Here is a 13,519-nt window from a genome sequence, read left to right as displayed (position 1 = left end):
AGCAGCTTACATGTCACACAAAGGAAATGAACTGGGAGAAAGGAAGAAAAACTTAAGTAGCTTCCCAGTCAGGTACAACAGAAAAAATGCCTTGACAGATGTACAGAAAACTAGAAGAGAAGGTGTGTCGGGATGTTCTGAGGACTGCATCATCACAGCCATACCAGAATCCAGGAAGGATTGAACAGAAACCTCCACCATGATGGAAAATGACTCAAGACTCTTTTCCAAGCAGGCTTGTCAGGGTACGGAGCCCTGGGAACTGACCCTTGCTTTCTTGTGGTCTTAGAATAAGCACAGACGGGAAAGAATGGCAGCTTCCCTTATCCATGAGTCGCCACTCTCTGCAATGTTTTTGTTGAAACTTTCCAACAGCAATCCAAAGCTCAAAATGAGGTGTGAGGCAATGAAGTTCAGCCACCAGCCACCCTGTTGGTGGATGCATTTGGGTTAGTGTCAGGCTGTGTTTGATCTTGCGTCTACACACATTTCCCTTTCAAAATAGTCAGTGACCTTTTCAACATCACCTTGAGAAACGGGGACACACAGGAAGCCTGTTGCTCGCCCTCCTGAACCGTATTATTTCCTGGGTCCCCTGCAACCATGCCAGTAACACTTAGTGCTTAAAAAGAAAAAAACGGGGTGGAGTAAAAATGTAAACATTTCATCAACCCAACACTGGAAGTGATGCAGTCACCACACCTCTTAAATATATGCAGTACTGTTGGCTCCTGTGGCATCAATCCCAGGGAACAAAGGCAAATATATGATCCCAATCCCACCAAGCAGCCACTGCTACCCCAGTAAGGCCATTTCCCACCCCCAGCTGGGCTTATTTTCAGTTTCAGGCCATAGAGAAAAGACAAAAGATCCTAGGGCAGGGTGGATGCCCCTTTGCATTAGCATTACATTGGAACAGGGGTTCCACATATGCTCAGCTTTCCTCAACTTGTGTAGCTCCTACCTTAGATACACAAAAGAGATACAGTCTTCACTTTCATGGAGTAATAGCACTAGGCCTAGGACAGAAGAGTTCTACTAGCTTGTCTAGTGGGTGATGCTCTCCTTCCCTCAATTGTTTGAGGGTTTCCTGGTTCTTCCTGTTTGCTACTGGATCCGGCTCAAATACCACCTTACTTTCAGAACTCTCCATGGCCTGTGCCACCCAGCATGCATTCGTTCAAAAGGAGAAATGAACCCCTCTGGAAAGACCATGGTCCTTCTCCAATGTTACATCCCTGCTGATGACTTTGCTATTCTAAGAGTGCTTGTCAGTGCAGACCTCCAAATGGATATCCAGAATGTCCTCCCCTATATATAACCAGTTGACCCCAAGGAAGTCATGTTGGTCATTCCTCAACCAACCACCTAACACCAACCACAGACATTCTCAGTAGTGGTACACACCATTAGAAACACCCTCCCCTGTGGGGTTCAGAAGGCAGAAAACATGGTGTGATTAAATGCCTCTTGAAAGTTCTTCAGCTATAGAATATTCCCAAGCAAGGTTCCAGGTGAAGTCTATATGTGTGATGCAGAAGTTGCAAAGAAGAAAAAGAACTTTCCTTGGTTTATGATGGATTGTCAGTCTTTCAGTTGTCTAAGTGTTTTACACAACAAGCTCACAAGGACAGGAGCTGGAGGTATTTCCAGGATTCTTCACAGGATGCCAGTGCCTTGCTCCTTCCCTCCCTGGCCCCCCAGCACCAGCTCCAAGTTTGGTCTTTCTACTTTGGAGCCACAACTGGTATGGAAAGAATTGCACCAGCTGCATGGGTGGAAACTGATATCAAAGATCCAGCTTCAACCTTGGAACGCATTTCCAAGGTCAAAGCTGGAACTCTGACCTTCACTATGGACATCTAGATTTAGGACTGCATCTTCAAGAGATATTATTATATTAAGCACTCCTAATAAATACATAAATAAATATAGTAGGACTGGCTTACCACATTGTCAAGTAACTCACATTACATTTTAAAGAGACTCCAACACCCCATTAGATTTGTCTAAAATTACCTAATTACACCTCTGCCTGGCTATTCCAGTTATCCTGACTATTCCAGTTATCCAAAGGTCTTGTGCCTCCTTGGCTGACCATGGTTAGATTCGCACAACATGAAAATCCAAACTCAAGGTTGAGTGTGGATTCTCACTAAACCATTCCACTGTCTGAACTCAACTGCACTCACACATTTTGGTTTCTACACCGTGAAGAACCCATGAAAAGAACCCATTGTTTTTTGTTGAATTGTAGAATTGTTCATGTTTAACAGAATTGTTCATGTTTAATCTATGTTGTAAGCCGCCCCGAGGCTTCGGCGAATGGGGCGGCATAAAAATGTTTTAATAAATAAATAAATAAATAAATAAATAAATAAATAACAGACCATGGTATATAGCTGGGCTCAAAAAGTACAACAACCCTTATTTCAGCAACCTCCAATTCAACAACAACCCACACTCAACTTTGAGTCTGGGTTATCACGTTGGATGAATCCACTCTATGACTTTGCTTTCCCTTTCTTATACACGGAACACCTTCCTAGAATATCCACATCATACCTCTTTTCCTGGCCTTCAATCCCTCCACAAAATCCACCTGTTCCAGTAATTTCAGTGTCAACCCCTACTAGAGTTGTGAAGATCTGGCAAGAATCCAGCTGTCTTATGTTTGCTGGACTTCTTTCTCCTACTTGGCCCTGGCTCAGGAAGTTAGCTAAGCCAAGATCAAGTCTGTGAACACTCAGGAACACGAAGAAGCCCCTTCTTCGCACTGAACTGATCTAGCACAAAGTATGCAAAACTTGAAAGTCACATGCATGGAAGAAGAACTCCACTTGCACAGCAAGCCTGTCAGCAGTGCACAGCAGGTGTGCCAACCAGCATCGATAGTTATACCTGCAGAACAATCTGACTCACTTCCTCCTGGATGCTCACACAATTGCTTGGTGCAAGTCAGGCTTACGGTAGAAAGAAAGCTGGAATCCAAGGAGCTAAATCATGAAATATCTTCCCCTTTCATCTCCCATACACTAATCACAGACAACAGAGGACCACAAAAGGTATTGCTTTAAATCTGTATCTAGCAACTATGCCTTAAAAAAATACTGCAGAATAGGTGTAGGGCCGCATTCCAGATCTTAAACTGCTTATACATGCACACCAATGCTAGCTCTCAGTCCAGATTGGGAGCGCTGCACCTGTTTTAGAGTAAAATGCAAATAAAATAAAATAAAATGTATTGCTGCTAGATATGGATTCAAAGTAATGTCTGTTTAGCCTTCAGACCATTTCCACATTGTATTTCCTGGAAAGGAAATTCTTTTAGCAGCAGTATCAGCATCTGAGGTTTCCAGGCCCTCTGACCCCTCATACTTTGCAATGCAGCTATCAGGACACACATCAGCACGAATATTAACAGGAATTCTATTACAGAGTCCCAAATAGAGCCTACATATTTTATTTTAGAATACTTGCACCCTCAGTAGATCTTTAAACTATTATTTTTAACAGAGCTGCACACTAGGACATGATTATCACCTAAACCTTCCCCCCTCCTTTTTTAGAACAACAAAACTAGCAATGCTCACGCTTATCTTCTGACATTCCACCAAGACAGACACAAAACTCACAACTGGACCTCTGCACAACTTAAGCCATAGCATTCAGAGAGCCACACTGGTTACACCACTGTAACAGTCAAGCGTTGCTTCCCACCTTCAGTTTAGCTCAACAATTCAGATTGTGCAGCAGGCATCCCGTGAGCAATGCCTCATTTGCAACCCTCAAGATGAGGGATGTGTGACCCTGCATAAAAAAACAAAAACACAACAAGCCTGCAAGAATCAAGTATTTCAAAAGTGGCTAACATAAAGGGAAGCCTGCAAGTCAGGCCAAAGCCTCTGGTATGCAGGCATGGTGGACCCACCCACAGTAGAAAGAATTATGTTGAACAACAATGAAGATATTCAGGATTTACCTACAGAAGGCAGGGGGGAGCTCCTACACATATCCCTAAAGACCAGCTTTCAGAAGAGGCGAATGAGATAGCAAGTTGCATCCATATCAAGATGATGGGAGCTCAGGACAGAAATACACATTTTGTTAAGCACACAGGGAGTAGGTGAGGCGTGTATTTTTCTTACTCTAGTGTAAGTACACATGGCACCAGTTTGGAGCACAACATTTTGAGACAGGAACGTTGAACCTTCCCCACTCTTTCCCCCACTGAAATTCTACCCTTTTATTCAACCCACTCAGCTCACGCAGGCATGGGAGAGAAATGGGGGCAGGTTTAAGCTCCCCCTCCCACAGCACCGTGGTCCTGAATGGGGGGGGGGCGGGTCACGCATTCAGAAGAGTACAAATTAAGTCAAACCTCAGCTATGCACTATGTGATTACTATAATGTGTAGTTTGGCTCTTGGTCTGTTATGAAGTCATTTCTATGTGCAGAAAATTACTGTGATGGAAAGCGCAGGACAGACATCCCCACTGACTATGTGCATGGTTGTCATTATCATTTGCATATATTTATTTATTACTTTTCTGAAGCTCTCTGGGTGGTTTGCATGGAAGCTCACCCACCTTTGTGAGCCCTGCATGCAATCCAAAGTGAAACTCTCCGAACAGCTCGGAGAGGGAGCCATCCAGCCCAGAGGACTCTCCCAGTTATGAGGATTAAGGACATCCTACACAGGACAGAAGGAGCACAGAAGCAAAGACTGCTTCCACAGTTTGCCTAAGTGTATGAACTGGAGTGGAAGGGAAGGAGATCACGGTCACCAGGATGCCTCCCATCAAAGGTGGTCCCAGTCTCCCCCTCACACAGAAGCAGTGCTTTTTTTGTAAGAAAAAAGGTTCCGGAACTCATGAAACTATTTACCTTTCGCACACAGTCAATCACTGTACACACACCCACACACGTCAGTTGTGTAACGAAACTTAACAGTTGCTGCCCACAGTAAGCACTCGGCACGTGACCACACAACCAATCACAAGCCGAGCAGCACTATCGCAACCAGCGCGGACGAAGTGCGCATGCATCGGATTCGACACACAAGCAGCCCGCATGCACCGTTTTAATGATTTTGCCGCCGACCTGCTACGCTCGACAGGGCGATTCAAATCCATGTGGACCAAACATCAAATTTTCAAAAGTTACTTTTAAAACTTGGAAAATCTGTCGAAAAAAGGTGCCGGAACTCCGTTCCAGTGCGTTCTATGACAAAAAAAGCACTGCACAGATGACACCTGAAAGCTCATCTCTGATGTCACCCTTGAGAGCTTGGCTGGGCCAGTTCTTTCTGAGCCCACTGCAAGGGAGGGAGAGGGGACTGGGACTCCAACCCGTTCTACAAGTTCAACAAGATTTTCAAACCCTACAGCTGGGAATCTGAGTAATCTTAAGGCCACCAAGGTGCTATCTGGAAGAACTGCTCTGCCTGCCACTGAGGCTCATGGGCTGGCAACCTCACAAATGGACTACTGTGATGCCCCTTACATGGAGCAATCCTCAAGTCGGGCTTGGAAGCTGCAACTGCTGCAGGATGCTACAGCAAAGGTAAGTAGGGCACCTTTATCAAGATGCTGAAGTTGCCGGAAGTGCACAACTCTGGACTAGGTTACCTGAACAATTACCTTCCCACAAAGGCATTAAGCTCACTTGAGCAGATCTTGCTTGCAGTCCAGTGGCTGGTTGAGAATTTATGGCAGTGACCCAGACGGTCACTTTTTCTATCACAGCAGTCTATTTTAGGCCAGTGGTTTTCAACCTTTCCACAGCTGGGGACCAGTGAAAACAGGAAAACCACCTCGGGACCACTGAGGCAGAAACAAAAAGCACCATACAGCTAATACAGTATTCCGTGTATTAGTTTCCAAACACAATTCCAAAACAATGAAAATTCTCTGAAACAACCAGAAGCCAAGCAACAAAAAACGCCAACAAAATAACAAAATACAGAAATCGGTGCAGTGTGGCTCCCAGCTGGCCCCCACCCAACCGTCTCTCCCCTCCCTGGCCCCCTCGATGGCACCAGCGCATCCTCCGCAAACACGATGCCAACCGAGGAAGAGGGGGTGGAGCACAGCCAATTCCAGCACTGGTCCGCAACGAGCAAGACGTGGACCCCCCATGGACTGGCAGGATATCTCCACGAAATGGCACCAGTCCAAGGATCAGTGGTTGAAGACCGCTGTTTTAGACAACTCCTGAAGATGCACTTGTTCATTACAATACAAACAGGTCTTGATTTTGGAATTCACACACACAGTACAGTTATATCATTGCTCTTTTATTAGTGTACTTCACTTAGATATTGCTTTATTATAAGTGGTCCAGAAACTATGTTAAACAAATAGTACCTTGCCCATAATTTGTGAGAACTGGACCCACAGCAAAAACTTCTGTCCTATTCTATTCTCTCTTCCATTTTGGAATTCATTTCATATTTTGCCTTTCATTCCTTTTAGCTGCAAACCACACCTTCATAACACATTACCAATAAAGGTATGAACTGGGTAAATGTCAGCTTTCAACAACCCCTGATGAATTCTGCAAATGCCCAGAAATGTATTTCCCCCCCTTTCAGAGTGTGCCAGTTAGTCAACTTTAGATGACTTTTAGGATGTTCACAAACCTTGCTTAGGATGGTGAGCATTCCTGTATGACTGTCATCAGCCATCAAAATCTGGACATTTAATATATACAGATGAGAATAAGCACCAACTGTTTGCGTATAAAGAATACGTCATTGTATACTTCTGCAAGTGCTTAATATATGCTATAGCAACATTATTAAAGTATGCATTTATTTTAACATTTACATCCTTCCTTTTTTCCTTTGCAAGAAACCCAAGGGGGTTCACATGGTCCTCTTTCTCTCCATTTTATCCACACAACAACCTTGCAAAGAGGTTAGGCTGAGGGTTAGTGACTGGCTCAAACTCACTCAGTGAGCTTCATGGCCAGGTGAGGCCTAGAACCCGGATCTCCCAAGCAGCTAAGATCTCTGGTGGATCAGATGAACGTCCTGCTACGTCTAGCATTCTGCTCACACAGCGGACAAGCAGATGCCCATGGCAAACCCACAAGCAGGACAGGAGTACAACAGCAGCCTCCAGCCAGGTTCCCCAGCAACCAGCATCCTGCCTCTAATACCGGAAGCAGCGTATAACCATCAGGACTAGAAGCCATTGGGAACCTCCTCCTTCACGATTTTGTCCATGAACGTCCTGCTACGTCTAGCATTCTGCTCACACAGCGGACAAGCAGATGCCCATGGCAAACCCACAAGCAGGACAGGAGTACAACAGCAGCCTCCAGCCAGGTTCCCCAGCAACCAGCATCCTGCCTCTAATACCGGAAGCAGCGTATAACCATCAGGACTAGAAGCCATTGGGAACCTCCTCCTTCACGATTTTGTCCACTCTTCTTCTAAAGTCATCCCAATTGGTGCCCAAACAGGACTGAAATGCACTGTGCAAAGAATCTATGCACTGTCCTGAATCTCCCACGCATCAGCATTGTGAGATGACCCCTTTGGGTTCTAGGATTATGAGACAGGGAGAAAGATCTCTATCAGCTTTCTACCAGCTTCACACAGACTCCTATCATCAAACGCTCAATGCCGCAAAGTGCTCTGCAAAACACTACAAGTGAGAAAACAACTGCCAAATCAAACGACTGGAAAAAACACCCTGTGTGTGAAGATTATTGCTCTGGTAGTTATCAGGAGTGATGTGAATGGAACCCTGTGAAGCCAAGAAAAAGCCTTCTCTTCCAGCCTCATTAGCTATCAGCACTAAGTTCAGGTGCTTGGCTGAAGCCAGCAGCCGGCTCTTCCTCATTATTAACTGTGATCTTTTATTAGCTGTTGGAGACTGCTGTTGGCTCCTCCGAGCAAGCTCCCTGCCATGGCAAATAGAAGCAGATCCCTCACACATGCACATGTGCACATTTAACCCTTTTGTCACTATACAGTGGGATTTCTTTGGGATTTCAAAGGAAAAAAAACTCCAAAGAGCAAAGGAAAGGGGTTTTTTTGGGGGGGGGGAGAAATAAATCAGCTGCGATGCATGTCTAGTGAAAAGGCTGCTCCTCACGTCACAATATACTGATTAGCCTTAAAGTTGCTTTGTTGTGTTAGCTACAAAAACCAAATTGGCCAACCTTCTGGAATGTGTCCTAGATGCACTGAGTAGGCTGTGGGAAACCATCCAGGCTTAAAAGTGAGCCAGGGCTCATCAGAGTTCTGCCACAAAACCTGCTGTCAGTCCCCAAAATGGAAGGAAATAACAGAATGGAAGGAAATAACAGAAAAACGAGGCATGTGACAGCGTCTTCCCCTCAAGCCGCTGCATTTAACTTCCACCAACAAGCAAGGCATGAGAGACTGACAGGTCATTTACTCTAAGTTTTGGGTGATACAGAGGAGCCAGATGCTTGTGAACAACCCTTAGCAATTCCTGCCACCCATCCTGGATTACAGAGAGGCCCAGGAGATGAGATGTATTAAATTCTGCACAACACACCACTTCAGGAGATGGTTTCCCATGCTTCCACTGGTGTATTAGGCAAAGATGCATCCTTTTAAAACAAACTTGAACATCCTGGGGATGGAACAACAGTACACAGTTTTTTTTGCAAACAGAGAAGGCCACAGCAAATAGGAGGAGAGGAAGTTTTAGGTATTGCCCAAAAGATCCACTCTGAGAATACATATACAAAATTAACACTTTCTATTCTTGACTGATTTACACTTCCAACTTGGTTGCTTCTGGGATGCCTCCAAATTTACAGATTCAAGGGATACTAATCCAAAGATATCGTACAAATCGCTTTTCCTCACTGTTTGGTGATTAGATTCGGTTTTGTTTTCTCAGTAAAAGACACAGTGGGAAAGCACAGGAGGGTTGCAAATGGAAGACAACGATGTCTGGACACTAACTAGTACAGCTCCCCGCAATAAAATTCAGTGCCTTAGGCAAAGCGATTGCACAATCAGAGCCTGGTCAGTGAAGTACGAAGGATGCAAAAAAGTTATCCATTAAACATCCTTTTACCAGCGAGTCCTCTTCGGATTTCGAGAGTTAAACAGCACTGAAAAAATGATTTTCTCATCCCTTTTCTCGCAGGAACTACTGTTGGACCTTCAATGCTGTATCGACTACAAGCTTTGGTACTTATTCTGGATTACTTAATGCGGAGTGCAATCAAACAAGTGTATATACATGCTTGGGAGCGGAGGTTTATCACTATTTCGTAATCAGTATTTCAGGGCAGACGGTTCCAGCGCCTCCTAATCCATACCGTAGAAAAGCGGTATAAACTCCATGCCCTCCTTCCGCACACCAAATTAATCCGGGATTACTGTCACATTCTAGTTGTACAGCATTCAGCCATCGTGGTCAACGCGCACTGAACGCAGAGAAACGTGCATTGTTACGCACGTCTGCTCAGAAATAACTCCAACTAACTTCAAGGGTCTTCCACCTGGGTGTCCCTTGGCTGCAGTTCGGTGTCTATTTATGCACGAATTAAGTTTGCACGGAGTTGCGCTGTAAATAATTCGGGGTGCGGGTCCAACACGGTAGTTAAAGTTAACTATGTCATATTAAATGGAAGCTGTTCTCCTCGGGACCAGCTAATTACCTTGACCACGTATCCCGATCTCTATTTAACGCAGAACCAGTCATTACTTTAAATTTCTATCTAGCAGCTACGTCTTTTTCCCCCTCCCATGTTTACTCTAGAGTAGGAACAGGAGGCCGATTCAAACTGGTCCCCTAGCGTGAGGTGCGGTCTGACGTTCACAACGGCAAACTTTAACCTTACACGTGTGAATCCGAGTTAACTCCTATTTAACCAAATCACACCGGTTCTGCCAGGCAGCTCACACCGCGTGCATCCAAGGCCGCTGCGGGAAGCCCGAAAGTTTGAATAAGATCCCTCCGGATCTCTCTACAGAATGAAGCCAGTGGTCCTAATGAGTTATATACCTCAGTCGCCCACCAGAATGCGGACCATAGCCCAGACCGGAATCCGAATTGCAGATTTTGCTGTGTTCCGAAACGGACTCCGGTCCACCCCCATCCCCAGTCGCCTCCCCTGAAGAAAAACAAAAACTCCTGGCGTGACTCTTACCTACGAAGACCCCAACGAACCACCACGATCGAAGCATTGCAAAAATAAATCCAAAATCGGCGTGCAGGTCTTTGCAAACGATCGCCAGCAGGCAAGATACGTGCAAAATTTTATTTTTTTTAAAAAATGGAGGGACGCAACCAGGAACCGGTGACGCTCAGCGCGCTCTGCCTCTACAGGGAAACGACCCGGGATCCATGTGCGGGCTGCTGCTGCTGCTGCTGCTGCTGCTCCCGAGGAAAAGGCGGCGACGGGAGGGGGTCCCGCGGTGAGAAAGGCCCCGACGGCGCGAGCTCGGTGGGTCGCTTTTGCAAGCCGCTTGCTCCGAGCCTTTTTCTTCTGCCTGCTGCTGCTGCGAATGCGCGGCGTGCTTCTTAGGAGCAAGCGACTGTCTGTCGAAAGTTTTAATGGAGCTTGGCAGCTCACAGGTTCACTGGCCAAAAAAGAGGTGGAGACTCTTCCGCGCGTATTTCCCTCACCTCCCGCACTCGCGGATCGCGTGTTTCAAATTCCCACCCTTCACGCTGCCGTGGCCGCGTGCGAATATTGCCCTTTCTGGGAGAAAGTTTCCTTCCCCATCACTCCACAGGCCAAAGAGCCGAGAAGCGCCGGGGGGCTGACACAGCTCTCAGCCACCGAGCAGTACAGACTCGCAACTGGTGATTTTTCCCCCAGACTGTCTTTGCAAAAGTCCATGCTCTCAGCTGCGGGGCCGACCGCCTTTTAAGCTCTTGCGAGGTTTTGCAAAATGTATCTTTGCAAACCGCGATGGCTGCACCAAAAACGGGGTAAACACGCATCTGTGCGTCTCATGCATATGTTCCCCTTTCCCCAGGGGACTCAAGGAAGTATATGGAACTCGGTCTCTGCCTGCCCTCTCATACAGTTCAGCTTTACAAGAACCCCACGTGGCACCCCGGGCCACGGCTGGACCGACTTTTTTTGGGGGGGGGGGTAGAATTTGAGTGTGCCTGTGCAAAAGACATATGTAAAGAATTCTGAACCCAGTGATTAGCTCTGACAACCGGAGCTGAATAGATCTCAAAGGCCATTCCCGGCAGACTAATTTAAGAGCCATGTAGTCATTTTCGAGCAGTTATTATAATTACGTTGCATTTATAGCAGGCCTTTCTTCCTCTTGCGAGGAACCCAGAGCAACTTACAAAGTTCTCCTTTCCATTTTCTCATCACAACAACCCTGTGAGGTAGGTTAGGCTGAGACTCCATGACTGGCCCAAATTCACCCAATGGGCTTCATGGCCCAGTGGGGATTGGAACCCAGTTCTCCTAAGTCCTGGCACTCCTAACCCCTACACCACACTGGCTCCCCACCACACTGTGCTGGTTCTTGTTAAGCAATTAGGAGTTGCAAATCCTTGAACCTACTTCAGTTTTCCTGGAGATCTACTTGCAAATCCCACTTTACTTTCTTCTCACCTCTGGCTTTGGCTGAGATATAAGAAAGGACTGACTCAAAACAGACACACAGGGATTTTAACTTCATCCTACATAGTCACTCTCTGTAATCCTTGGATGCCATTACACAGATAAAGGAACTGCACCTTTCTGCCAACCTGGTGCTCTCCAGATGTGTTGGAACTGCAAGTCTCATGTTGTCTGAGAATGATGGGAAGTGCAGTTCCAACATATCTAGAGGACCCTAGGTTGAAAAAGACTGAACGACAGCAGCTGGCTTGAAAGCAAAATTGGGCTGCTGCTTGTTAATTCTGTCTCAGGAAATTCTTCCTTTATTTCACTAAATTTCCTCTAGAAACATTGTTTTCTTCCTTGGTCTACAGCCGGTTACGGAATGGGTGGGGGTGGGTGGGAATCACCTAATTGTTTTTGACATCACATCTTTTTATTGTAGGGGTGCCTTGGCTTTCACTGGCTCTGCTCTTAGACCTCAATACCTCCATAGCCAGTGGTGTACAGCAAAGAATGTGGCTGCTCATGATAACATTCCTGCACATGCACAGGTGCTGAGCACCCCTGTCCTTACTCTTAGGCAGAAGGAAGGAAGAAATAATCAGGCCACTGAATTGGCATGTCATGAGAGGGCAACATATTGCGAGTTATTTAATACATTCTTATTGGAAGTTTACTGAGATACTATGCCAAAATAACTTAACTAGTCTTGGATCCTAGGCCAGTTTACTGGGAAAGAGAGGAGTACTGGTTGCTGCATCTTAAGTAGCAAAATGCCAGGGTAGCTGCAGGGTCCCCATCCTAGGGGAGCCTTATTTCAGATTTATCTTGCATAATCTACTAAGTGAGCAATCCTGTGTCCCTGGGAGGATTGGTTTGTTCTACGAATTTAGGAGAGGTGCTGAATTCCGGTCCCTGTCCCTGCTCCCTGGCAGCTGCTGTGGAAATAAGCCCTTGGCTACTTCCCAAGGTCACAAATGCAGCCTTGGAGAGAAGCAAAAGGATGTGATCCAGGGGAAGAAGGGAATCAGGATCTGAGAAATCCTATGGCTAGTCCAGTGGAGCTCCGGGCAACATGCTGTCTCGAAAGAGGCTCAACGGCCAGACTAGTGGAGCTTTTTGTAAATTGGCCTCTAGCAGGTGTCCAATAGAATTTGGTGACTTGGAAGCCTCCAATCTTGGGGGCTTCCTTTTAGGGGACACAGAGTCCCATGGATTGTGCTCCGAACTACTTTGAAAAAACCGGGCATTTGCAAAAGGAAGGCTCCTACCTTGCCCAGCTCAGGAGGCACCGTGCTGCTTTTCTGCCTTTTCTTCCATTAGCGATTATCTACGGCAAGCAATAAGATGAAGGAAATAACAGGAAGTTTACAAGTGAACGATGATGCGTGCACGGCAGGACTTCACACAGTGCATAGTCAAGCTATGGAGTTCACTGCCACAGGAAGTCGTAGTGGGGTTTTCATGGCAAAGATGCTGGAGTGGGTTGCCATTTCCTTCTCCAGTGGATCACGTTTTGTCAGAGCTCTCTGCTACGACCTGCACGGCATAGCTCATAGCTTCACTGAGCTACGCAAGCCCCTTCGCCACGACAAGGCAGTGATCCATGAAGGAGGTTGGCCACCATACTGGATGTTAAAAAGGGGTTGGCCAGATTCATGGATGAGGAGCTTATCCGTGGCTGCTAGCCTTGCTGGCTGTGTGCTAAGTCCTACCTTCGTTATCAGGGGCGGCATGCCCACGTCCACCAGCTGCTGAGGAACATGGGCGGGCAGAGCTCCTGTGCCCACCTTGCATCAGGGAACCTGCGGACTTCTGCTCCGCCACTGTGTGAATGGAGTGCTGGTGTGGATGGGGCAGTGGTCTGATCCAGCGTGTCTTTTCTTACATTGTTACAGGGCCTGCCCCAAAAAACAGCTATGGGAAGGAGAAGGATCCTGTA

General features: G+C 46.4%; 1 protein-coding gene across 1 annotated transcript in view; it reads right to left on the bottom strand.

Moving 5' to 3' along the window:
* The window catches only part of APCDD1L (APC down-regulated 1 like), a 45,274-nt gene extending 35,025 nt beyond the window's left edge, over window positions 1-10,249 (bottom strand). The window contains exon 1 of the mRNA XM_044454898.1: window positions 10,150-10,249. Coding sequence (XP_044310833.1) covers window positions 10,150-10,186 — 37 coding nt within the window. The 5' untranslated portion in view covers window positions 10,187-10,249. The remainder of the gene's footprint in view (window positions 1-10,149) is intronic.
* Window positions 10,250-13,519: the final 3,270 nt, after the last annotated feature.

This window comes from Varanus komodoensis, unplaced genomic scaffold (assembly GCF_004798865.1).
Source record: "Varanus komodoensis strain SLA01 unplaced genomic scaffold, ASM479886v1 scaffold8, whole genome shotgun sequence".
NCBI classification, from domain to species: Eukaryota; Metazoa; Chordata; class Lepidosauria; order Squamata; family Varanidae; genus Varanus; species Varanus komodoensis.
Note: the sequence above shows the minus strand (reverse complement) of the source record. Positions and strands in the feature narration are given on the sequence as shown.